We start from the raw sequence: 26,820 nt of genomic DNA, 5'->3' as shown, positions 1-26,820 counted from the left end.
ACAGGCAGGACTCACCATTTCATTCCCACATCATCTTGGCCATCAGCTCCTCAGCAGAGCTGCTTTTATAAAATTATTAATAAAAATTATTATTGAATTATTAAATCAATATCATGGCCCAGCCTGTTCCTACAAACCAGCCTAGCCTGGACACCCAAGAGGTTGTGCCCCTCATTAATGCCCCTCATTAGTGCCCTTAATTGGGGCAGGTTCACACTGGGGCTTTCACCAGGTGAATTCCCTTTCTCCCAAGGATGAGCTGCCTTGGACCAGTCTCCCCAGATGGTTATTTCAGTTTTGAGATTGGTCAGAGGTGCTGGTGAGCTCTGACATCTCAGGAGAGTTCCAAGAACACAACAGACCTAGACAATTTTGTAGCACATACTTAGTTTAAAAACTTATTAATAATTTAATATAAATGATGAAGTCTTACCAAAAAAATTACAATGAATGCTCTCAATGTTATTATCACTAAAAAAATGTATTTAATAACTCAAGTTTCCTTGCTTGAAGGAAAATAACTGCAAGAGAAGAAAGCAAAAGTTTCTTCCTTATTTCAAGACAGATTTTCTGGGGAGTGACTCAGTATTTTCATGAGAGTGAACATGAATTTGGATTTGGTTATTGGCAGTTTCTCCCAGCAATGTGAGGATGGTGAAAGGTCAAGTGAACATGAAATTCCAAGCAACTCCTTTTAAGCCTTAAAAGCAAGACACAGAAACCAGTTTTGCAAAACACCAAGTCTATATTTACATCCACATGTAATAATATACTCAACTAAAGTGAAATACATCATAAATTAAATGAGTAATGTGTGCCTGCTGCTTGCAACTTCCGGTTCCAACAATTAAAATAGAACAAAATGGAATGAAATAAATACATTAAAAAAAAAAAAAAGAAAAAAAAAGGGAAAAAAAAATCAACAATTTGTACCTCTACATATGCACTGTTATTTCCAAAGGAACATACAAAACCAGTAGTATCCCACTAGTTAATACTGATGGGCAAAGTGTGGTGGTGCTGCCATGGAATGGAGTCTTCAGGTCCATTTTTCCATTCCAACCCAAAAAAAAAAAAATAAAAAAAATAAAAACCTTGAGGGAAACTGTACCAGCATGAAGGGAGATTAAAAACAAACAAGCCTTAGGTCTGTTTGCTGCAACATGTTAAAAAAGCAGCCCTGGCCCCTGGGGCACAGGCAGAGCAGCTCCAGCCATGCAGCCCCTCCAGGGCAGGGAGAGATCACACACAAAAATAGATTAACCCTTTTCCAAGTGAAATCATCTTCAAAAAATAGGCTATAAAAGTGCAAAACTAGGAAAACCAAAAAAAAAAATCTAGATTATGTACATATGGCTCAGCTTATGAACAGGAAAACAGGTCAATAGTGTACAATTTCCTGATACACAGCACTTCATTCCATTGCCAGTTTACAGAGACATTAAAAACCAGTCCCATTTACAGGAACTAAGACAACTGGAACATCTCAAGTTGCATAATGAAAAAACAAGAGTTTCTAGGTTTTACTATTTTACATTTGCTGTAGGAGGGAAGAGAGAAGAACAAACAGTGCAAAATATTTAATTGTTTTGTTTTACTAAAATATATGGAAGTCAAAGCCAGGTACAGAAGGAATTAACTCTTAACTACAACTTCATGAGAAGAAATGAGGAAGGCAAGTCAAAATATGCAACAGTTCTGCTTTACTGGCTGGTAACTGGCCATCTTCCCTTTACAAAAATTAAACTGCATGTGCATTAGAAAAAACTCTTGTTGTCTTCACAAAAAAATAAAAGGAGATATTCCCCCATTTACAGGTTATTTCTCACTCATTTTCAACACCCAGTAAATGCTAAAACTTGACATCAAGAAGCTTCCAAGCACACTCAAGTAGGCTCCAGCACAGCCACATCCCTTCTGAAGTCTGGAGAACCCAAATTCATATTTCAAGGCTGTTGTCTGAGATTTTACAGCTTTGGACAAAGGTGCAAAGGAGTTGTTTTTCCTCTAAATGTGGCTGTGTGGAGCTTAGTACAGATAAACATCTGAAACACAGATTATTATTGTTTCTCAAGCAAGTCCCAGGGATTTTCTGCCTGGATGGTGGCAGAGGTGTTTTGGAGCAGTTGCTCTGCAGAACTGCAACCAATGCCAAGAGAAGAATGCAAGCACATTTCAGGAAATCCCAAATGTCAAGTATTGCCTGATGCTTGCATTTCAAAGCATGCTGGAAAGAAGCCCAGAGCCCCACAGCACATCCTGGTCCTCACCCAGCCAAGGCAGAGCAATGTCAGCACCTCTTGCTTTCATGTTCACAACATTTATAAACTGGACACTTTCAGACAGTTTATTTGCAACTTTAAAAAAAAAAAAAAACTAACATAGTTCAACAAGGGAAAAAAAAATAAAAACAACAGATAAGAAACTTTCACTTTTATGAAAAAGGAGCATTATGCCAACAGGATTTTCAACTCCAATATTTACAGTTTACCTGAGGTGCAACGATATATATTCTTTCCAAGAGAAACTCTTCAGCAGCTCTCAAGTATGTAAAAATAGAACTCCTACCTAATATTTGGTCAATTAATTCTAATGAAAAATACTCAAAAGTCAAGGTCAAGATATACATTCTCCACACACCTTCATAACCCAACTGTTCAGACTACTTTGTATGGCTATTTGGTACAAAATGTTAAAAGAACCAGTATTATAAAACTGTAGTGTTTCTATATACAGTACAATCACAGCTTAGTTCAGTAGCTTTCACCATTTTCTCTTCCTCAGGGGATGAACTGCAGGTATAACTCCATGGAATATGCACTTGTGTCCTTAGACCTGGGGAAAAAAAAAATAGAGGAATAAATATTAAGTTTGTTTTATTAAATTATGCAGCTCTAAAATAGCACAGCAGTTTTTGTTGTGAGGATTTCCTTAAACTTGCTTGCTCAAGGATTGATAGTGCCATGGAAGTCTGGATTCACTTTCCTGACTTCACTTTGACTTTCACTGAACACTTCCCTCTGGAATTATAACTAATTAAAATATTTATTTATCTAGCATTTCCCTCCCATTTCTCTTCAGAAAGGAGCATCTATCAAACAAACCATTACAAACAAGCAGTGCTGCCACCCCAGCATTTGGTGATTTTATAAGGAGGAGGAAATTTTGATTTTCCAAGCTCTCCTCATGCTGTGCAGGAACCTTTGATGCCACCAGTATTTCATGCAGCATTGAAAGAACAATTAGTTGAGAGGTTTGTTTACCATTCTTGAGTGATTCAGTTTTTCTTGTCACTGGGTCTGAAGGGTGTGTTCCCCACAAAGGGCTCATAACTTCTCTTCTGCAGCAGATTGCTGGGTAAGTGTTGGTATGACACTGATCTCTTGCCTGGGAAAAGGAAAAAAAAAGTCATTTTAAGGAGTTATCATTATTTCCTGCTCTTCTTCACATCAGCATCCAGAATCCAAAACACCTTGACAAATCATCTCACAATCAGGCCTCAAGAATATAGATATTCCTATTATATGAAATTCAGGATCCAGAATAAATACAAGGAGAATGAAAAGATATATTAACAACTTTTTGCAAAGTTTTATCCAAGTGATGTCCAGCTCCAAATTTTATTCACTTTATTTGCAAGAAAGAAATGTCTTTGCTTAACTCATCCCACAGCACAGGCCTCATCTAAGGAGATGTAAGTGCTGCACATTAATGCCAAATTCAGTTGCTGTATTTGTCTGAAAACTGAATTTTTCAATGAGTATTTGAGAGGGAAACTGGGGATACTTCACTGCTGCCACCATGGATTACATGGAACTTTAAAGAGTGTTAATACACATTTACTTGCAGACCTTTGTGAAGCAGTCTAATATTCAGGTAGTTTTGTGTTTATCTGAGACTATTAATTCAGATTTATATATCTGAAATCAATGCCTGTTCCATATTAAGTCCTACTAGCTTAGACAAGCAGTCAAAAACACTTCATAAAATTAAAGCCAAAAGTCCAAAATCATTAATCCCACAGGATCCAAAACACCCAACTGCCATCCATATTCCATGAAAACTTCCAGTGCAGCATTGGAAAAAAAACCCAAAAAAACAAAAAAAAACCCTGGTGAGCTTTAATTAAATTAAAATAGCACAGCTAAATTAATATTTCAACAGGATCCACGGAGCCATTGGAGTGTGTCACGAGCAATTGTCTTTAATTTGCAGCCTCTGCCAAATCAATCAGCCAAACAGGTTATCCTTGATAACATGTTGCCATTGCAAAGGCAACTAATTTGAGAATAACACAAAGTGAGTGGTTTCAGAATGTTTCTGTCTCTTCAGGGCAACACGGGATGGCAAAGCTTACAAGCAATAAGGGAAGGCATCATGCTTTAATCAAGTTTGCCAAGTGGAACATATTCTCCTGACAACTTGAGCCAGCGTTTAACATGAGACACAACATGTTCAGGGCACCTCGAGGAGCTGCCACAAGGCACCAGGGCCTCTCCAAAGAGGTTTGGACATTGTGGTTTGGAAAATCAGGGTTCAAGAGGGAAAAAGAGGGGTAGAAAGCTGCAGGTTTGCACCTGCATAATTTTGCAGATGGAGTCACACAACAGGGCTTAAGGGAAGTGTAGAGAAATTGTTTGTTGTTGATTTTTTAATGAAAACTCAGAATTTCAAGAAACTTTTATCTCTGCTCTCCACCCACAATAAAATTCTAACACTGAGAGGTTGCTTGGCTGTTAACTGTACCTTGCTCAATAACTATCAAGACTTGGGTAATTCTAAGCAAATTGGTTGAAAAGCCAAGAAATTAACTTTACAAACCTACATCTTCCTGCCCAGGGCTTTTACAGAATTTGCTACCAAAACCCAGTAGAGGGAGAAGGCTTGTTTCCAATGGAGGTAACAGCCATAAAAAGTTGCTTTTCTCACCCTGAGCCAGCACAATGAAATGCTCATTTCCATGACAACAATGCTGTCAAATTAGCTGCAGTCACAGCTCTGAGAGCTCCAAACAACAAAATCCAGTGGCAAGTTCTTGGCTGCAGGGCAGAGTCTCCAGGCTGGCACCCAGGAAGAGGAAGCACAGCCCAGCAGGAGGTTTCTCTGCCACAGGTGGAGCTTCCAAAGGAAGAACCAGGTGGATTCCAGAGCAATGTTTAAAACCAGAGCAGCTCCTTCTCTGCTCAGTGCTGGCACTGCCCATGCTGCAGCCCTGATCCTGCCTGCAGCTCATCCTCTGACAGCACCAGGATCCAAAGCACAGCAACAAACAAATCCATGAGCCCAGTGCCCACTCTGCCTGTCTCAAAGCAATTCAGGGCACACAGACTAAGTTCTGCATGAAACCAGGAATTAACCCCATTTCCCCTCCCCTCCAGTGACTCAGCTCTGGTGCTTTTTCTCCTTCTCCACTCCTGCCCAGCCTGGGCACACAGCTGTGACACTTTCCCTCACCTTTCCCTACAACCCACTAGGCAAGCCTGAATATTTATACAGAAATATAAATTACCTACATATGATATATTTTTGAAGCCCACAACCTCAAAACAAGCAAACAAAAACCAGAACAGAGTGAGCAAATACTTTTTTTTTTTTTTTTTTTTTTTTTTTTTTTGCCTCAAACCTAAATGTGGATTCAGTGTTTTGCAATTTGCTCTGACCTGAGGGAACACACCCTGCTTGTTACCATCCCAGACTTCAGAGAAGCAACTTTACTGCTTCCAGAGAATGGGAGCATTCAGAGTTCAGCAACTTCACAGACTGGGAGACTACACAGCCCACACAGGCTATTCATTTTTATAAGGGGATCTTCGTCTCAAAATTCAAAGTCCTGCATTTGTAGCTAAGTCCATGCTGACCTCAGCTCCAAGTCATAAATACCAACTTCTACAAATAGTCAGACAACTGCTTAAGTACCACCCAGTACTTTTCATCTCTGCCTCCTGCTGACTGTTTGAAAATGTTGACCAAGGACAAAACACAGAAAGTATGCATTTTGTAGAAGTATCAAAGTTCTCCCAGTACATCACAAATCATTTATTTCTGCTAGGCCCAGAAGTTTCCACACAGCATTACTGCACCATAATTAGAATAGCAGAGATCTGTTGTCTTGATTTAACAAGGTATTCTGTTCCTATTACAAGTTAAACATTTAAAAAAGCTCCAATGAAGAGCAGAAGTCTAAGATTTAAATCAGTTTTATGATCTGCAATACATCCTTTTCTGCTCCTGAAGGGAACAATTGTCTATGGCAGCTTTGGGGGTTTTTTAAAAAGTTTTATTAATATTCCAGATGGTCCAAGACTTCTGGCACATTAAGCAGAAAGGCTCATTCCATATCCTGGATTAGTCAACATGTCTGGAGTGGTCTGATGAGCAAACAATACAAGTTTGCCATCAGAAACCCATGGCAGAGGGGAACTCGAGGAACTTCAGATCCCTCTTTAAAAATTCAGCCCTTCCACAACTAATTCCCAAGCCAAGAGTTTGCTGAACCTGGATTTTAAGTTTAAAATCCAAGCACTGACTGGAGTGGGTGAAATGCTAAATGCAGCTGTATTTCCAACCCTCCAAGGTGGGCACACACTGATTTACAGCCCTTTCCCCTCACTGGGAGTGGAGCAGGAGCAGGGACTGTACCTTCTCCTGCCGAGCTGGTGACTTGGCCATTGCTGGATGCACAGGAAGCATAAGGAGATCCTGAGCTGTATGGCTCATAGGGTTTGAGGGCAGTCAATACACTGGGAGCATCAGCATCCTCTGCACTGAGGAGCCCCTGTTTGCCTGGCAGAGCAGAGGATGCAGGTTTGGTGCGAGGGAATTCCTGAGGTAGCAGATTTGCATATCTGTTCCCAACACGAAATCTGCTCATTTCGTATCTCCTGTAATTAGCCAGAGGAGAGTCCAGGTGCTCCACAGCCACCACAGAGGGTTTCATCCTTTTGGAAGAGGTTTCTCCATAGTCCAGAGCTGCATTGCTCCCAGATTTACTGCAGAGATAGTCTCTGCCCCGCTGGCAAGCCCAGCCAGGCTCACTGAGGTGAGACTCCAGAGCCCCATTCATGCTGCTGCTGATCACACCAGACTGAGCCACTGGGGCACCCAGAGCTTTGACTTTATAGTCAGATCTCTTTACTCTGTCCAGTACTGGAGAGATACTGAAACTGGAGTGCACTTCTTCTTGCTGAGGTTGTCTGTAGTTGTTTGCCTGAGCTCCAAGGTTACTTTGCTGTTTATGAAACTTGAGGTTACTCGGGGCTGTACTGCTCGACTCGCTCCCGGAGAAGAGAGGGGCTTTGTTCTGTGGAGGGGCACATTGCTTGGCTTTCCCTGCCTGCAGTGGTTTTTGCTGGGGGGTTGTGGAAGCCTTGTTTTTGTTGGGATGCAGAGGCAGAGGAGGCACATCCTTGCCCAGCAGGGCTGGGGGGCAGCCCGTGCGCCGGGCCTTGGCCACGGCTTTGCTCCTGTAGCCGTTCTTGTTCACGGTGTCAGGGTTGTACTTGTGCATCAGCCTCTGGTGCATCATGAGCACCTCGGGGTAAAATGTCCTGTAGGTACAGAAGGGGCAGGTGCTGGGGGCCAGCAGGCCTCTGCTTGCAACCACTGAGCATTCCTGGGAACTCTTACTGGATAAATCCAAGGGCTGCTCGTGACAGTCCACCACAGGTCTGCGTTTGTAGTTCTCAGTGCATTCTTGCATATTGTTCACATTTTTCCCACCAATAAAAGCACAGATATACTGGACATCATCTTCCTCTGATGCCACAGAAGCCTTTCTCTCTCTTTTAGGCTGAGCTTCCTTGGTTTCCTTCTCAGCCTTTAGTTTTTCCAGGTAAGGAGCGGGCACGTTCTCGGGTATTTGATTCAAGCTGCTACAAACAGAAGCTTTGTTCGATTCCCTGGAATTGTTCTTTACTTTTAAAAAGACAGTGCTGCCTATTGCATTGCTCAAGGAAAGAACCTCCTTTTGCTGCTTGGCAGGTGGGCAGCTCTCAGCATCTTTGGCACCATCAAAAAGCCTCTTCAGATTTTTGGTTTCTGGAGCAGCATCAGCAGCCAGCGACAGCGCCGTCTCCTGACCCCGCAGGGAACCTTTGCTGTCACCCTTCCCATCAGCTGCACCATCCCCGTGCCTGTCCTTGTGGTGTCTCTCTAAATGGTACCTCAGGGAAGTCTTCTGGGCTGCTGCATACTCACAGAATTCACATTTGTACGGCTTTTCACCTGCAACACAGATTTCTCAGTAAGTTAATCTGAGATTTGAAGTTTCAATCACAAACACAAGGGAATACTGTGGTCTCCAAACCACTAAAACTGATTCTCCTCTCCCTTTCCACACACTCCTAATTCCCAAACTCATCTAAAACATTTAAAGAACATCATCTGAGTTCTTTTGCTGACTACAGTGACCTCTTCTGGCTGTGCTGGGGTGTTCCCACATGCTGCCTATGGCTGGAGATGGGAGCTGAATGTGTTTGGCAGAAATAAGGAGAGAAACTCTGGGTAACCCCAGCAAGCTGCAGCCCCTCAACACCCCACAAATGTCCTGTTCCCAATAATTGGGACAGTTCAGCTGCAAACACAGCTGCTCCCCAAAAACACACAGGGAGGGTTTGTCTGGCTATGCAAAACAAGGAATGAGTTGAACAAGAGACTCAGCTTTTCCACAGGTAGCAGCAGCTGGCAGACAACCAACCTAACACTTGAGAAATTGGCTGGTTTTTAAATTAAAACCAAACCTTTCAACTTTTGCTACACTGCTGAAAGTAGAAAAACTTAAAACTTTAAAATATATGGTTTTAAGAATACTTAATGTAATTAGCATTGTTCAACAACATTTATACTTATGTAATTCAAATAAATTCTAATTGCAATTATTTAATTTTATTTAGAATTAGAGAAAACTTTGTTCTTAATACCAGTAATTTTGAAGGCAGTTTCTGTTTCTCACAAGCAAAATCAAGCATTCTATCCAAGTGGATTCAGCAGATCTCCCTCCCCTCCCAGAAAGGTGCAGCCCCATTTACCTGTATGAGTTCTGAGATGAATATTGAGGTAATAATTGGAGCGAAAATACTTTCCACAGTAGCTGCATTCTCTGGAGGTTCCAAGGGTTTTAACTTTTGTTCTTTCCAAACTGTCTTCATTTTTCTCTTTGGGGGAAAATACAGGCATATTATGAAGAGCAAATGCAAATTTGCAGTTGTGTTTAAAAACTGTAACTGTCTTTTTTAATGAGGAACATAAAATTATGAACTGCTGGAAAATTCTACACTCTGCAAGTAACTTTTGCTGTTTTACTGCAGTCTGAGTACAAAGAGTTAAAAAGGTTTCTGTCCAGAATACTGTGGTTTGTGACAGTGACCAAAGAGCCCAGAGAGGCAAACAAGATGCAAAAGAAGATTCAAAGGAGAAAGTTTTTACTGACCTACAGGACCTTGATGGAGAATGGCCCATCTCAAATACAGGTTATAAACTGTATTATTTTAATAAAGGGGATGCTGGAATTTGTGTGAGTGGGATGATTCAGACTAAAAATGTGCTCTGTGCACACCAGCCAAACACTGAGAGGTGGGGAAGGAAGGCAAATACACCTTTTCTTTTAAATTAATGATATTAATGATATGATTTATGTGCTAACCAATAGAATGTCTGTAGAGAGACCCTCCTTAGATTTGAGTTCCTTAGATCCACGAGGAGTTACACTGTCTGAACAGAGTGAGGAGTGCCAGGGTGCTCCAGGAACAAACCCAGGGATGCCCAGCTGGCTGCACAGGCAGCAGGTGCCACAGGAGGGCAGCAGGGACAGAGGAATGGCAGAGAATTCACCCAACAGCCTGAGCTCCCCCTGGAAATGCAGCCAGCTGCACTCAGCAGCCAAGGCAAGGCTGACTGGGACAGGAGGAGGAAGGAGACCTTGGTGTGACTAACAAGTCGGATATAGAACAGACTCCAAAGAGCTCTTTGAGGTTCCTGCCTGCTGGAAAGTTTCTGTCCTGGAAATGCTGTGCATGGCTCAGCCCTGGTGAGTGAAACAAACAGCTCGTGTCTCCAGAGGTGTGACTCAGCAGCTCACACCAAAATCTGCTCTGCTTTAGGATAAGGCGCTGAGAAACAAAATAAGCAACTTCACATTAGGTAATCCTTTCATTCCTTTGTTCCTGCAGGCAAAATAAAGGGCTGCACATTACCAGAAATGGCAAAGTCAGCCCTGTGTGGGTGCCAGGACATTGTGTACGTCGTGTCTTGCCCTGAGATTATGCAAGTGTCTGTTCTTTACAGACACAGAGAACAGGAGATCAGCTGTGAGACTTTCTGCCAGCCTTTTGTCCCCTGACATGCAATCTTTTTCAATTAAGGAATCATTCAGTATCACTTGCTTTTCTAAGACACTGGGACATGCAGAATTAATCCTGGGTGAGGTACAGATGGAGCCCATCCATGCTGTCAGCAATCCTTCCAGCCTCTCTTACACACAGGTCCACATATTAACAGCCTGTGTCCTTACACAAATGATTCCAACATGTAGTTTCTGACATTTAGGCTTTCAAATTACTGTTCAAAACAAACATTGAACTTTCAGTTAGACAGAAAAAAGTTTTAAACTATTCTTTACTTCTCAGAGCCTTAAAAACTGCTGGTGTCAAGCACAGAAGATAAAGGGGAAAAAAAAAAGTGAAACTGCAATTATTTCTTATAAAATACTCTTTGTAAAAAACATCTGCTGGATGAGAAGGGATATGGAACACTCCAAAGCATCCAGTAAAGTCAGAGATAAGAGGTGAATAAACACTGATTTTTTTCTGATTGTTAAACACATTATGAAATCTACTTCAGTGACTCCAATAACTGCAAGAAGCCCCAAGACAACTTCAAAGACCTCAAAATGGCAGCATCCAAACCCTCCTTACCCTCTGGTTTTCTCTGTTCCCTTTCCCCCACCAGAACATTCCCTATGTAGTTCTTTAACATTCCCTATCACATTCTGAACAGATAACAGAAAAGCACAACGCCTCCTCTGGCTCTGAGGAGTTTCTAAACAACTCTCAGTAACAGCCACTCCAAACTGAAGTGCTCCCTTGCTACTCACCTAAAGTGATTGTTTCTGGAAGCCCATCTTCAGAGCCATCCTCAGAGCCTCCTTCCATCCTCTCTGCTGCCCCATTCTCCTCCAGGTTGGCAATGATATCAGCACAGTAGGTCCTGGCAGCAGTGGAGGTCTCTCCATCCCCCCGCCGGTCCCTCTTGTGCACCCTGGAGTGAAGGACCAGCTGGTGGTATGTCCTGAAGGCTTTCCCACACTCAGAGCAGTGGGTTGGCTTCTCTTTGTTCTGGGATGATTTAGAATCCATCTCCATAGAAGGCACTTCACCAGCGGGATGTTTCAGTTTGTCCTGGCTTAAGTTACCATTCCCTGTCAAACTGCTGTTTTTATTTACCTTCGACTTCCCTGTAGTTTCAGCCTGGCTACCTTTATTTGCATTCCAAATTTCACAGAGTTCTTCTTTATCTGAAGATGACTCATCGTTGTCTGTACTTCCTTCTTGCCCTGGTTCTTTAATCTGCCCGTGGCCAACTGCAATTTTACCTTTGGTAGCCAGCTGCCAAGCTTGATACGTGGTGAAAGGATCCAGCTCGGAGATCCACTTGGCCAGTTTCTGCAGTTTGTCCTTTTCTGGAACTGAATTTGGTCTCAAGTTCAAGAATTGGAAAAACTCCTGGTTTTGAGATGTTTCTTCAGCATTGACTTCAGCAGTCACTTGGGGGCTTTCACCGTTGGGAACTGATTCTTTGGTGTGCACTTTACTGTGCTCAATTAGAGTCTCTTTATTGTGAAATAGGAAACCACAAACCATACAAATTTTGTAAGGTGACGTTACATTTTCAGTTACGTGCTCCTGCACCACCTCATTTATAGTTATGGGACCTTCAGAACCTTGTTGGTGCTTGTTTCTAGAACCAGGTTTTCCAGTGTGTGTTCTCATATGATTTTTGAGGAACCACGGCTCTTTAAATCTTCGCCCACAAACATTACACCAATAGGTGAAAGAATCCTTATGCTTTTTCATGTGAGCCTCGATGTCAAAAGCTTTATCAAACGTTTGCCCACAAACCTTACAGCTCAGCTCCTCGCTGTCCTGCTGGCTGCTGGGTGAAGGGGAGCTGCTTCTTACCTGACATTTATCCAGAGGGCTGAGATACTCAGCCTCCACCCTGAGCACGGCGGGCTCGCACAGCGTGGGCCGGTGCTCAGCCAGCACGTGCTTGCCCAGCTCCTCGGGGTGCTTGAAAGTCTCATCACAGAACATGCAGTCCAGGGGCATGCAGCCCTCAGCCTGCAGCAGGAATTTCTCCTGCAGGCTCTTGTAGGAGATGGTGCTGGTTCCTTTGATGGCCAGGGGGGTGTCGCTGCTCTCCATTCCCTCGGGTCCGTCCATGTAAGCCAGCAGAGGCTGCGTGGGCATCTTCCCTCCCTCTGCTCCCCTTTACATCTCACTGCCAGCCTGCACTTCTCTGGGGGGCTCCCTGATCACAGTAAGGACACTTGTGGAGTTCTCCAACATGTGCTTGCAAGTCTGCTCAGCTGGAAAACTTTCGCCAAGAAAATGATTTCAATTATTTATTATTCAAGCTTTATGTGCTTTCACACATCCCAGCAAATGTATCCAAAGGCTTGCTCAGTGATGGGATGAGGTTTGTTTTTTTTTTTAATTGTTTCTTCAGATTTTTCAAGTCTACAGATACAGTCAGTTGCACTTAGTTTTGTTGCACAAACATTTCAGATAGTTGCATTGGGTAAAATACACTCAAGGCCAAGTTCAGTGCCACAAAAAAACTCCAGCACCTGGGAAAGAGAGCAAAGAGTTAAGTCAGATTTTTCAGAAGAGAAGTATTGTCTCCCAAATAATGAAAATATTAGGGCTGAGAACCATCAAGTGCTTTAGAACAAAGCATATTTTTAAGAGCCAACAAGGGATAGGCACAAAGCACCTGGGTCACTTTTCTACCTGCCACAGTTGAAATGGTTTGGATTTGAACATCCCTCTGTTTAAAACTGTTATTTCTTTGCAAGATTTTGTCTGTCCCTTCTAAACCTGCTCTTCCCCAGTTATATAAAGCTGCTGAACCATATTTCAGTGCACTCCTGAATTCACAACAAAAGCAGTAGTCCAAGTAACCTTTCCTTGAACCAGCAGAACTTCACCTGTATGTCCTCTAAATGCTGTTAAATAAAAGGTATCTTTTTTTTTGTCTTTTTTTAAGACCAGACAGCTTGGAAATCAGCTGTTATAGCTCTGGTACACAGGGAGTGTCAGCACAAATCTTTGTATTAAAAATCATTCACCAGCCCCACTACTCAAAACTTTCCCTATCAGCCACACATTTACAATGTCTGTGACAATTCTGGGCTGGTACAGTAAGAACATCTCAAAATTTTGGATGAATTAATACTGTTTCTTGAACAGTGGTTTAGTATTTGAATAATCCAAGAGGTCAACTTTTACATAATAAAAGCAAAATTCTTCTACTTTCAAAGTGGCACAAAACAAAAAAATGATTTCTTGATTATACTCACAAAGGAAGGTTTAAGATTCCACAAGATCAAGAGAGGTTATAATATAGTTAATCACAACTCTAATTTAAATCTAAGTCTAGTGAGTTTTAGTTTATAATGTCTGCTAGCAGCAACTCATGGGCCACCACTTTGGCTGATAAATTCTAGTTTTGTGGAGTTCAGGACTCCAACTGATGAAATTTTAGGGAAAAGGAAAAGTCAAGCAAACTAATACAAGACTAACAGAAACTGCAGAAGAATCATTCTGAGACATTTCCAAATAAAGTAATAACTAATGAAAAGAATTCATTCAAAATCTGACTCAAACTTTGGCAAATGATTTCCTAAGAGCCAGCTGGCCAGTGACCACATGACTTCAATTAATATGCCCCAAAACACATTATGCTCTATAACTCTTAGAGCAGGAAACATCATAGACACAGTTGGGGTTTAAAAATCACCTCAATTTCCACCTCTGCTTTGCTTTTATATGGAAAAAAAAAAAATGAAGCATTTTGTATAATTTGACCCAAAAAAAGGACAATTCAATTACAGCCCTGCAGCAGTTCAGGCTGTCAGGTGTCCATGATAAAGATGATTATCAGCTGACCCTCAGTTATTGCTGATATCAGAGTTGGTTGGACAGAAAAAGTGTTCTTGAGCCATGAAATGTGAAATAATTTCAGTAGAAATCAGCCCAGGCAAGAGACACAGCTGGGGAGGGAACCCTCAGCACAGACTGGCAGGAGTCATGGATCCAACATCTCAAACACTTCATCCACTTCCTGCAGCCTTGCCCTGAGAACACTCCTTGCTTTTAATTTGAGAAGTCAGCACCTCCTTTCCCATCATGCAGACCACAAGATCCTGGGGCCTAATAAACATGGGCAAAAATAGAAAATGAAACAGAAAATAAAACACCACCACACCAGAATGCCAGGAACAGGAGCAAATTATTGTTGCCAGCTGCTTGTCTTTCATTTTTTTTTTCCTGTTGCTCCAAAACTTCCAGTCTCTTCACTGCCCAGTCCTCTAACCCAGATTTACACAATCAGCACAATAAATATCAAGATTATTTGAGGGTTTTTTATCCCAAGTTGTTTCAGGCCTGGGCCAAAGCCTTATCCCACATTAAATGCAGGGTGAGATGGGGTGTAAGAGAAAATAAATCACTGCTGATGGTGACAGAACCTGGATTTTCTGCAGAGTCTCTTTTTGAACCATGCCCTTTATCCCCATTTTCAGCTCTGTCATGATTAACACTTCCTCTCTGCAGAGTGAATCCAAAATCTCCTGTAACAGGCACATTCAGGCTGTGGGTGACACTTCTGCTTCCAGCACAGCTTCTGCCTTTCTCCCCTCCCCACTCAGACCTTCCCTCACTCCCCACAGACAAGTGAAGGAGCCAGAACCACAGTTTGAAGCTCAACTTTTTTCCCTTTTGTAAAACATCAGGAAAACACATATCAAAGGCTGTTGGTTAGCATGTTTTACACTTCATGTCTCAACTTGCCTTTTTGTTCTATTTCTACTGGAGTTTTAAGAGGTATTTTTTACCCAACATGCTACAGCAAAGCTCAGTGAGTATCTGCCTAAAAATAATTTAAGTTTGAAATTTAAAAATTTAAAAAAAAATATCCAGGCAAGATTAAAAAAAGTGGAACAAACTTAAGAGTAGAGTGCATTTGCTTTCAGAGCCATAGGGAAGTGCTCTGCAGGAAGAAGTGCAAAAATCATGCTGGAGAGGCCAGAGGCATTTCTGGGGCATGAAGGCAGATCCAAAGGGCAGTGCCTGAAGTGCCACAAAGTAAACTAATGGCATTCATCAGCCTCTACTTCCTTGCTCATGTCTACAAACAGAAAAAGCCAATTAAGGTTTGTTACACTCCCACTTTGTGGCACTGCAACAAACACACAACAGAGCAACAAGAATTAACTGGAGAAAGGAAACAGATGAGAAGCAGCAAAGCCACCCTCAGTGTCCTGCTCTTGGTGGCACTGTGGGCTGAGGTGGGGGACAAGAGAGCTCATGGGCACCACACATGGCCCTACCCTAACCCAAGGATGAAACCAACACTGTGGCTGCCACAGCTCAGGGATCTTTTTAGACAAAGATCACATCCAGGGAAGGTCCCAAGTTGGTCAGTGATGGTGAAAAATCCACCTCAATCAATCAATAGAATCAGCTGACAAACAAAACCTGTCCTCCCAACCACACAGAGTACAACCAACCCCTGGGCCATGAGAGGAGCTCAGCAGCAGCTTGGGGCCAATTTTGGTGGCTATCAATAGGTTTGAATCCTTTGGAGAACTCTGCACCCTCCACCAAGTGGTGCTGGCTGCTCAGTGCTCTCACTGCTTTCCACAGAGGCTCTGAACAGCTCTAAGAACCAGCCACAGCTCCTCCTCCAGGCAGCACTGCAAACAGAGCAAGATATTCCTGTTCCAGGAATCTGAAATGCCTCTTTGCAGCCCTTGCACACACAGGGGAGCACCTACAGACTGGAAAAAAAAAAAATAAAGCTGCAGGTAGCTTTCTGAAGGAAAAGTGCAGATGCAACTAGACAGGAATGTATTTCAAGTGAGAAGAAAAAAGAATACAAGAATTGGAGTCAGGAGGTGAGTTAGGAAGCTCCAGTCTTGTTCAGTGTCTGGTGATTACACACTTCACTCTGATTAGATCCATGGCTTTTACAAGCAGGCAGATTTTATGCTCTCACTGTTCAGACAAGCCAACACATGCCAGAACTACAACCCAAATATCCCCACCAGGATTTTATCCATTAGTAACAAACCTTTCTTCCCACTGATGATAATATGCCTTGGATTTGAGGACTAAAACTGCTGATTAATCACATTCCTGTTATTCAAATCCCAGTAGGCAGCAGGAAAACTGTCCAGAGTTGCCTCAGTTCTTCCTTGGGAAAGTGGACAACCTGCAACACTGTGACTGTGGCTCTGTGCAGGAGCTCAACAAATAAAACACAGTACCTGCATCTCTTCTGCCTTCTTTCACTTTCAGAAGACAAAAGGACACATCAGTATCAGAGACACTGAGTAAAGGAACAGAACAAAACAGGAAATCCTTCCTTCCAACAGCTGAAAAGTGATAAACTCGCTACAGATGAGCTCAGGGTTGAAAATAAAGAATTCCTTATTCCACTCACAAAGCCAAGAAATGTCACTGGTGACTCCCCTGCCCATCTGCCCTGGATTTCTCCTGCAGTCACCAGCTCTTCTCAGTTCCAGGGTGCCACCTACTGCACTGGATGCAACTAGAAATACATTTCAGCTGAGAAAAAAAGAATCAAACTACTGGAGAAGTCGGAGCCTGAGCATTCAGCAAACTTCAGCTCACAAGTGAGTCATCCCTGGCTGGGTATTTCAGCAGGTTCACAGCAATACATATTTTATATTTATAAACACCACAAAACACCCATAAAGATTGCACGGGACAGATGAGAACATCTTGTTTTCATTGCATTTGCCACACAACCTAAGAACCACAACCAAACCCCTGCTGTATATAAATGGATTATTAAAGCAGAGAAAAGTTTAATTAAGTGCCTGTAGAGAATTTAATTTATTTTTATTAAATTACACAACCCAAGACAACGTATTACAGTCTTGAAGATTTCTTTGGGAAATGACCTATCAGGAGTAATTTTATTGCATTTCTACTTCCTGCATTTCAAAATTTCCATGAATATGTAATAAAAACTCTAGACACACCTTTCAGAGAATAGCAAAGTCTAACCATTGAATTTCCCATTTTAAACACATTACAGAGGCACTGGGAATAAAAGTTGCATGGCAAGTCTCAGGATAAGCAACCATTCTTTGCTAATTCTGTGCTGCAAAACTATTGTTAACCTGTTAAAAGCAACCTGAAACAATTACAGAAGTTAAAATAGTTGCTGCAACACTTTCTGAAAAAGAGAAGTGAGAAAACTCAGAGTTACAGCCAAATGCAGGACACTAAAGTTACTTTTCTTCTTCAGATAAAAACTCAGACACAACTACCTCAACTCTTGAGTCTCAAATTCAAGGCCAGCAACAAAATTATCAGTGCTTAGCAAGCAGCTTCTTCCAGCTGCTGCAAATCAACCACCTTCATTTTTACTGGGTCTATAGGATTTGAGAAACTTCCATGCAGCTCTCATTTCCACTACAGTTTTCCTCATGTTTCAAGACATTTCAGGATATTAAGAGTCATTTTACATGAACTGTTCTTTCCTCTTGGTGTGTTTATGCCCCAAAACAGATTGCTGGTAAACAGATTTTACACTGCTGATTGCTTATGGGAAATCACAAGTTCAACACCTTCTTTTAATTCCAATTTCAAAGATTTACTGTAGCTGTTCCAGTCCTACCTCAGAACCACAGATAAAACAAAGCAGTTAACGTCACTTTTAACAACACCTCGCTAGGACCACAAATAAAAACTATGTTATCTATTTTATCTGGGCACAGCTGTGTTCAGGTGTAACACAGATCACAGGCAGAGCAGCTCATGCATAAATAAATGTAACTTCAAATCCTCAAAACCTGAGCTGAGGCTGAACTTACACTTATTTAGAATGTTTTTTTTAAATACATACACATCAGTGCATAAAGCTAATGCAGCTGCACCACACCTACAAAGTGAAGCACAAACAGCACCCTAAATCAGTTCCTAAGAATATTTATTTAGGAGCTCCAGATTTTGGGATGCTCCTCCAGTGTCCTGGCTGAGTGTGGTGTCTGCTCAAGCCCCTGGTGACCCCAGCTGTGTGCTGGAGCAGTTCTGGGGTACCCTGCCATTCCTAAGCACCCACACTTAGTCACAAAGTGAAGCCAAGTGTCACCGTGGGGTTCTCACTCACCAGCTGTCCCACCAGGTGAGTCAGATTCCCAAAATGCAGGCTGTGAATCCCGGGTGTCTCTGCAGCTACCGTGGCACTTCCCCATCAGGGACAACCTGCCATCCCAGCCCGGGCAAGGACAGCCCCAAGTGTTTGGGAACATCATGCAGCACTGGCCCCACAGACCATGACCTTATTTCTCAAAGAATACAAGTTGCCCACGGCTCAAGTGACAACACTGGAAAGTTATAAAAGTCAGATAAAAGCTGATTTTGCAGCCCAGCACAGAAGCCAAGAATGATTCCTCATTGCTGGGCACTCTGCTGCTTTCTAGGGAGTGAGAGATACTCCCATTTTTAACAGTAAATCATTTCACACAACTTCCCAGAGGTTCTGTGCTAGTGCAGGAGCACGTGAGGGATCCCTGTGCTCTCCTCAGCCCTTTATACCAACTGTGCAAGCACAGAACTGTTTTTAATACTTTGTTAACAGTTCAGCCTGATAAAGAACTAACACGAGCACTTGTAAAGGAAATGGAGATTCAGGGGGAGGAAGGGGAGGAAGAGAGTTGTTTGTTTCAGTTGCAGGAAAGATCAAAACGAAGATGTTCAGGTTGAAAAGAGAACATAAAAGATGACCCTAAACTGGAATTTCCACTCCCTCCATCTGCAAATTTAAGTCCCCCTCATTAGTCTTCATCCTTCAGGCTTGAAGATTTCAAAGTTATCCTAAACTTCCAACTCTTAGGAGGGTTTTCATGGCTTATCCTTTTCATCCTCTCTAAGAGAGACGCTCAGTTACAGCAGAGATTTCCAACACAATGATCCTAAAACAATTCACAAAAACACAGCCAGAGTGAGACATACACAGAATTCGAGACTGTTCTTACCCAAGCATTTCTGCACACACACTTCAGAAAGATTTTGTGTTGAAAGCCCTTTTGTAGTCAGATAAAACAGACACACATGCGAGTCATTTTCCCCCTGAAGTCTCGCAAACAGGATTTTAATCACCAGTGGAAAATAACTCATAGTTAATAATGAACAATATTAGGAAAACTCCCTCCCCCCATCTCAGACATCTATACTAATAAAAACAAAGGATATCCTCTTTCTCTAAAAAACCTTTTCCTGTGGAGTCCCTTTTTCTTGAAGGCTATATGTCTACCAGGGTTTTGGCAGAGGATGGATGAGCTGAGTGTGTCTCCTCAGAGAACTGAATGCCTCTTCTATCAAAAGATGTAATTAGGCCTTTTACAGCAGGGAATGTAGAAGCTTGCAGCACTTTGCACATGTTTTTCCTTCACTGAGCAAGAGCAAATATAAAAGAGACTAATTCTTGGCATTAAAGGAGGAAGCACTACAAGTAAGTATTGACTTTTAAAGTTCAGAAGGACTGCTCAAACTGCCAGATTTTTTTTTTTTTCTTTTTTCCCCTCTGATTATGAGAGAATTTCTCAGGAACCACAAAACCAAGGTGGACTTTAGCCAACAGAAGTGACCAATACCTGTTGTAGAAAAGCTGAAAGACACAAGAATAATCCTATTTTAAATAAGTCTAGGACACATTTCACCACTGCTGTAGGATGATGCAACTTCATTAAATCAAGAAGTTACATGCACTTAAACTGGCAATGACCCCTTACCTCACAAAACAGTTTATTGTTCTCTCCACAGCAGGTAAAGGCTCTCGCTGGAATGAGTGATACATTTTTATTGTTGAGTCAGTCTCACCTTACACAGACTGCCTTGTATGTTTAGTCTTGCTTTTCATTTAAAAGAAGGTATTTTCAGAGACCTTAAAAGCAAATTTGACTTTTTCACTTCTTGGCAGAGCGATGCAAGGCCTCTCTAACAGCCACAACTACAAAGAAGTGGTAAATTCAGTTTACCAAATTAGACTTAATTCCTTATTACTCAAGAGCCAGGAGTTCCTCTGGAGCAATTACAGGCAAGTTGCATCCCTTTGGGCACCATAGGTGAAATAACAGGAAAAGAGATTATTTTACTACTCCTCAATTTGAGAGAAGTGGTCACTTCCAAGGAGTTCCTTTTGTTAAGGCCATTGATGTGCCCTAGTGCTCTCACCTGGTTTAAGTCTGATCCAACTCTCACCCAGCACAGCTCCAACTGCTGTTCCCTGCAAGGACAGAGTATCTGATCAGTATCTGACCCCTGTGCTCTGCAGGGCACTTGGAAGTTGTCACTCTCAAACACAACCACAATCAGGTGGTTGCAAAAGTCAGTCTTGAAAGATGGAAGAAAACACAGAGTCCAGGGAAAAGACTTTTGCTTGTAGTTCAGCCATCCCCTGGAGTAGCATCTGAAGGTACTAAAATAGAGAAGTGATAGAAACCAACCCTTCCAAAAGCTGCTTCCTTTCTGCCATGCAGCTGGGAGATCTCCCAGAGAATGATGGAGATTTTTTTCATTCCCCAGCCTTGCACTGTCCCTGCCCAGTGGCTGCAGGGATGTGTGAGATAATGTGTCACCTGGGCTGCACAGGGCCAGGCTGGCCTGCAAAGCAGAGGCAGCATCTGCAAGAAACTCAGCTAACAGGCAACTTCAGACCCCAATCTATCAGCAAAAGAATACAAAAAAAAAAGTTAGAAACAAACAGGCAAGGCCAACAGAAACTGAGGCTTCTCTGGGTCACCTTTCCATCCATTTTCCTCAGCTGTACCAAACATCAGTCCTTGGTGTAAATCTATGCAAATCTAATTTGCTGCTTCCTGACTACCAAAACCCCCAGGATTTCACCCAGCCAGTTCTCTGACAATAAAACAAAGGCCTCAGTTTCCCTGATGCAGCTCAATCAGAGGAGAACTGCTCTCCCTTTATTACAGTGAGAAATGCAAGTGTACCTATTGCACATAAACAAACTCAGACTTTGATACTTTTAGTTACATAAAATCTGCAGCACATTGAAAAGCACCATCCAGTCAATTATTCACTTCTGCCTGGATGGTTTTCTGCTCCACTCTTAAGTCACTCTGATCTACACAGATTTCATTCTACCCACATTTCCTCTTGTACTTTCTTTGGAAATCCTCAAGGCAGCCTGATAAGCAATTCCATCTCATCGTGTCTCCAAACACGTATGTCACCTATATTTTTAATTTCAAACTCATTTTTCCCAGCATGTACGCTGTTCTACTTTGAAACTGCAAAGTCTGCTCTTATCACACTGCTTAAAAAAATAAAAAAAATTAAAAAAAAGAGGAAGAATCAAGAGTGCTAGATTTATGATAAGCTATAAACTATGCTCTGACCAAAGTCATATGATTATAACAGCAGAAGTTTTAATGTATTTTTCCCATTGACGTACACCCACGTTTGGCATAAACAAGCTTCATCAGCAACAAAAGGAAATTATTTGGCAATTTCGCTGAAGAAGAAAAAAAAAAAAAGTTGATTTCTAAAAGCAAATTAAACTTTCTGCTTGGAAGCACATAAAAACTTAGGTAACTTTAGGCCGAAAAAAGCTTTTTTTAAATCCTAAAATACAACAGTGTGTTGAGAATCTTACATAGCTTGGTCATATCCTTTTCCTTACTTTTGTATTCAGTTGCAAATCTCTTGTGGAATGAGTCACATCTCTCTCAAAGCACGCATACAGTAGTCAGCAGAATCCCCTCAGCACATTCATGCACCAGGAAGAAAAACTTTTTTGTTCCTAAAGTCACCTTAAGAAAGGCGAGGGGATCACCAGAAATGGCCCCAAGTCGGTTCAAAGTTAAAAGCAATTTGCAAATAATGCAGATATGAGATGTGGGAAGGCTCTGAGGGGGGCTGGAAATGCAGAATGTCCCCAGTGAGAGCTGAGCTGGCACATGGCAGCCCCAAAGGCTCCTCCTGCTATATTTAAAGACAATACCTCAACAGTTAAGTATTACAACATTTGAAGGGAGATAAATAAGCATAAGACACAGGCAAATATCCTTGGTTATTTAATCATCCTGAAAGCAGCGTGGAAGTGTGAGGCTGAGTTCAAAGGTCAAACTCTTCTTTCAGCTTCTTGCAAAGAAAAGAAAGCTCAGCCCATTTTACCTTGGGGAAAGGGGGGCTGCTCTTTCCATATGCCAGCATTTCATAACACAGGAAAACACAGGAAAGAGGGACTGTATTTACATATACACTGCATGGAATCTTTTCCTAGGACAATGCATTCCAAATCAAGATTCAGGTTAGAAAGAGCCGGGACAACAAAAAGTCCCAAAGAACAAAGGGAAGTTAAAATTGACTTAACGTTTCCCCAGAGCTTCTTAATTGCAAACTCTCAGATTTTTTTTTTGTAACTAAAAGTTTACTGTAATCACTGTTTTGAAAGTCTAAGTGAAAGCCACAGTTCCCTTTTAAAATAATTTCTCACAGTAGTACTTAGCACTTTGTATAAAATATGGTATTAATCTATCAGCATAGTTCTAAATGAAAATACAGTGGTAAGAGGAGATATTTCTGAAGGTTATTACTTAGGAATAAGTGCTCAAAAAGGAATTTTTGGAGTGTGATCTAATGAAAGGGGAAACCAGAATCAAGTAGCCTTTTGTGTAAGACAGTCTGATTAAAAGGTACTAAAGTTTATTATCTTCCTCTCTCTCTAGCCCTACCCTAAATCTTGCACTCCCCACCCCTCCACCAAGACAAAGCAAAACCAAAAAAAACATTATTCACTTATAGAGGAAAAGAAAGAAATCCTCTTAATGCAAAGCCTGGCAGCCATTCTCTAAAGACTACTTAATATGAAACTTTGTTTACAAGATACCAATATAGCCTCCTTACCACACTCAAAACCAGAAAACATCCACTTATTTAAAGAAATGCTTTTTCTATTTTGATCAACAAGGACGTCGGTATTCATTTTAATTTTAAATTCGGCCCCAACAGTGCCATAAGAATGTTTGAAACTCATCTATGATATGCACTGTTTGAGAATGTTTAAACAAAGGAAGTAGGAAAAGCCTTAAAATACACAGCAAAACTTAATGGCTTCAATTTTTAAATATAGCCTGATTGCAGCATGGCAAAATTATTCTCTTATGCTCACAGTCAGCCTTCAGAAAGAATAAGTGCAGTCAGTGGAGTAATTTGTCCCACTGGAAATTCTGTATAAAACATCTACCTAAAATAAACAAGGCTTCGCAGCAAGAATCGTCAGTTGCCATTAAGGACACACCTTAAAGTTCTTACCACACAGTAACTAAACAAGTACAAACTAGTGGGGACTGTTTGCTACTTTTGTCTTAAAAGTTAATGAGATCAATTCACTCCTCAGTATCAGATCCTCAGATCATTTTCTGCAAAATGCAGCAGACAAACAACCCCCAAAACGCGAACATCCAGCCTTTGAGTGGCTGATGTGTTATCAGCAAAGCCTGAGCTCCTTGCAAAGGCGACCAGAAATACTCACATTTAAACCTGACACCACGGAGCAGTAAAAGGTAAAACGCTGAAGTGTTCAGAATCTGCAGCTCTGGTACTGGAAGGCAGCTGTTGTTCCCCTGCCTTTTCTTTTGTTGTGCTTAATCTCATGTCAAGTCATTCAACCAACTCCAAAGCGATGAAGACATAATTGAACAACCTTAACTAAAAACTGATCTACTGTTCCTCAACTGCCATATCTGCTGTTTAAAGATTAAAAAAAAAAAAAAAAAAAAAAAAAAGGCTAACTTACGAAAAAAAAAAGAATCCACAGAATTTAAATCAGCAACTCTGGTGCATGCAGAAGAGTTGCTTGGCTGAAGGCCAAGCCAATCAATAATCACTGTTAATAACCGTGGTTCTAAAGTTATTTGTTTTTCATATTCACCACCCTGAAAAACTTAAAAGGCAAAACTTGAAAACTCAGATGCTGATTTCAGGAAAGAGCTGTGAGATCGAAAATCCCAGTATTCTGCTCACCATGACGAGATTGCTCATTAAAAAAAAAAAAAAAAAAACCCACGCTGCAGAAAGATCAGTGATCACAAAGCCACATTCCTGCTACAGCCCTTAAAATATTGACTCAGTTACAGAACTAGTAAAGGGGAAGAAAAAAAAAAAAAAAAAAAAAAACCAACCCTCCTCCACCCTCTCCCTCTTCCCTCCCCCTCTGCCAAAGAATGCAGTTTATCCTACTTATTTGCAACTGTCCTTTTCTATTATCCAAGGCAAGGCTGAAACCTCAGTGTGGACATCCCAAATTAAAGTCTTAGTCGTATTCCCAAACCTCCAGTTAAGAAGAGCTGCTAAGAGCAATAAAACATGGCGTTAAAGCATTTGCAAGCCATTGTCACAGCCCTGTGCTCTGCTACCTTTGCAGGCACACAAGCAGCCCCCAGCAAGCATGGAAGCGTTGGTCAGCAAGTCAATGCCTGCTATTCAACTTGTAGTTAGGCGTTTTATTTCTGTGTCTTCCAGATCATATCACCCCTGCATTTCACGGCCTAATAAAATGTGAAGAATGATATGCTGCCTTCTCTCCACCTCCCCCCCCCACCCCTTCTCCTTGTATCTGAAACTGCGTTATTTCCCTCTCTTCTTTTTCACACATTCTTACAAAAACTTCCCTTTTCACATACTTCTATAAGAAAATATTTCACTGCAGCTATACTTCAGTTCCTATTTCTATTTTCGATTTTCACTAGATTCTTCTGCTCCTGCCTCCCCCTCAAACCCACTGGTAGAAACTGATGTAGTTTTAAAGCTTTCAAGGTCATTTCAAATATGAAAAAAAATAAAAATGCTGCCTTAAAAAAAAAAACCAACCTTTAATCACACAACCCCCCTAAACTAAACCCTTTTCACATTCAAACGCCTTTCATCAGCAGATCAATAACCCAACAGAAAGATTTTTGTTCCCCACCACTTCAAAACTATTACACTTCAATTCAGATACTTACTGGGAGTCACAGAGCACATTTTATGGGATAGTTCATTAGAGAACAGACAGACCTTACTTTGGGTGCAGGTTTTCTGTGTGGGAGACAAACAAACAAAAAAAGCTCCACACCCCAAAACAGAAAGTCCAGGGGGCATCACGGAACAGGAATGAAATCCAATCTCTGGATATTCTAGAATTTTATTGTCCTCGCCTGGCAACCTCTTTTGTTGCTTAAGAAGTCAGTTGAGGCTTATTTATTTATTTTCTAAACTTCCTATTCCCCTTTAAAAAAAAAAAAAAAAAAAAAAAAAAAGTGGAAAAAAAAAAAAAAAAAAAAAACACGATGCTAAAGAAATAATCGGGAAGGCTTTGAAAGACAAAGGTAAATGAAACAAAAAACTGGCAAAACGGATCAATAAACTTTTCATTAACAACCCCCCTTCCCCTCCGCCCCATGAGCCACTTACTACAAATCCTTCTTCCAGGAACATCTTTGACTCACAAAGAAATAGATTCCCGTCGCTGCACCCCCCCGGGCCGGCGCCTCGGGGGCGCAGCGACCCCCAGGTGTGGGATGGCAGCGCGGGGCCGAGCGGGGCTCAGGGCAGGGGGCGGCGGAGCGGGGCCGATCTGCAACTTTGGGTGGGTGGGAGGGAGGGAGGGAGGGAGGCGGGCAGGGGCTGGGCAGGGGCTCCGGCCGCCCGCCCGCCCCGCGGAACCGGGGGAGGGGGCGGCGGAGCGGCCGCTACCTGCGCGCACCTGGACCTTCCTCCGCCCCCCCGGCCCGCGCCGCCCTTCCTCCTCCTCCTCCTCCTGCCGAACCCCACCGGGACACCGCGGGGATACGGGGGGGAAGGGGGGGGGATCCAGCCCCGCTTCAAACCGGGCGGGGGGGCGGCGCTGCGCCCCCAACCCTTCAGACATCGCGGCGGCGGCGGCGCGGCCGCCCCCCCGCGCTCATCGCACAACCGGCCCCTCACGGCAGAGGCCGCCCGAGCGGCGGGGCTGCGCGGCCGCAGGTGCCCCCGGGGGGGCGGGGGGAGGTGAGGAGGAGGAGGAGGGGGCCCGCAGCCCCCGGCAGGTGCCCCCCAGCCCTGCCTCACCTGAGCCGAGGCGCCGCGGGGAGCGGCCGCGCCGCGCTCGGGGCACTGTTTGTAAACGGCTCCGCGGCAGCTGTTGCTCGGGCAGCCCCGGGCCCCGCCCCTCGCGGGGGGCACGCCCACACGGGGGCGGGGCCTCATTGGCCACGCGCCCGGCGCCTTTCAATCAACGCTGGCCCCGCCCGCCGAGCCACGCCCCGCTTTGGCCACGCCCCCTCCCCTCAGACGGGACCGGGAGTGATGGACGCGAGCCCAAACACGACGTGAGGCCGCAGGGCCGCACAATGTAATCACACCAATAATACCAATATAAATAATCAATAAATAACGAGCGCTGATCTTTGGCATCCTTGCGTGGCTCGCTGCGGACATGATGCCCCCAACCTTTTCTGCCATGATCCCCTGTGCCCCGGGATGGGCCTGGCACACATGAGGGAGGAGGGGGACGGAACACACAGAT

General features: G+C 42.8%; 1 protein-coding gene across 3 annotated transcripts; it reads right to left on the bottom strand.

Moving 5' to 3' along the window:
- Nucleotides 1-725: 725 nt before the first annotated feature.
- Nucleotides 726-26,464, bottom strand: ZNF217 (zinc finger protein 217). 3 transcript variants are annotated; one of them, XM_079322073.1, is made up of 6 exons: nucleotides 26,364-26,464; nucleotides 11,090-12,844; nucleotides 9,027-9,152; nucleotides 6,640-8,223; nucleotides 3,264-3,387; nucleotides 726-2,835 (listed from the first exon to the last, which is right to left on the bottom strand). In XM_079322073.1, exons 2-5 carry the CDS (start codon nucleotides 12,462-12,464, stop codon nucleotides 3,278-3,280), a joined length of 3,195 nt encoding a protein of 1,064 aa, XP_079178199.1. In that variant the 5' UTR covers nucleotides 12,465-12,844; nucleotides 26,364-26,464; the 3' UTR covers nucleotides 726-2,835; nucleotides 3,264-3,277. The 3 variants fall into 3 exon arrangements, with proteins under 3 accessions (XP_079178199.1, XP_079178200.1, XP_079178201.1); XM_079322074.1 differs by lacking the exon at nucleotides 26,364-26,464 and adding an exon at nucleotides 25,728-25,962; XM_079322075.1 differs by lacking the exon at nucleotides 26,364-26,464 and adding an exon at nucleotides 23,809-24,393.
- Nucleotides 26,465-26,820: the final 356 nt, after the last annotated feature.

This window comes from Erithacus rubecula (genome assembly GCF_903797595.1).
Source record: "Erithacus rubecula genome assembly, chromosome: 18".
NCBI classification, from domain to species: domain Eukaryota; kingdom Metazoa; phylum Chordata; class Aves; order Passeriformes; family Muscicapidae; genus Erithacus; species Erithacus rubecula.
The sequence above is the reverse complement of the archived record's forward strand: the minus strand, read 5'-3'. Positions and strand labels throughout refer to the sequence as shown.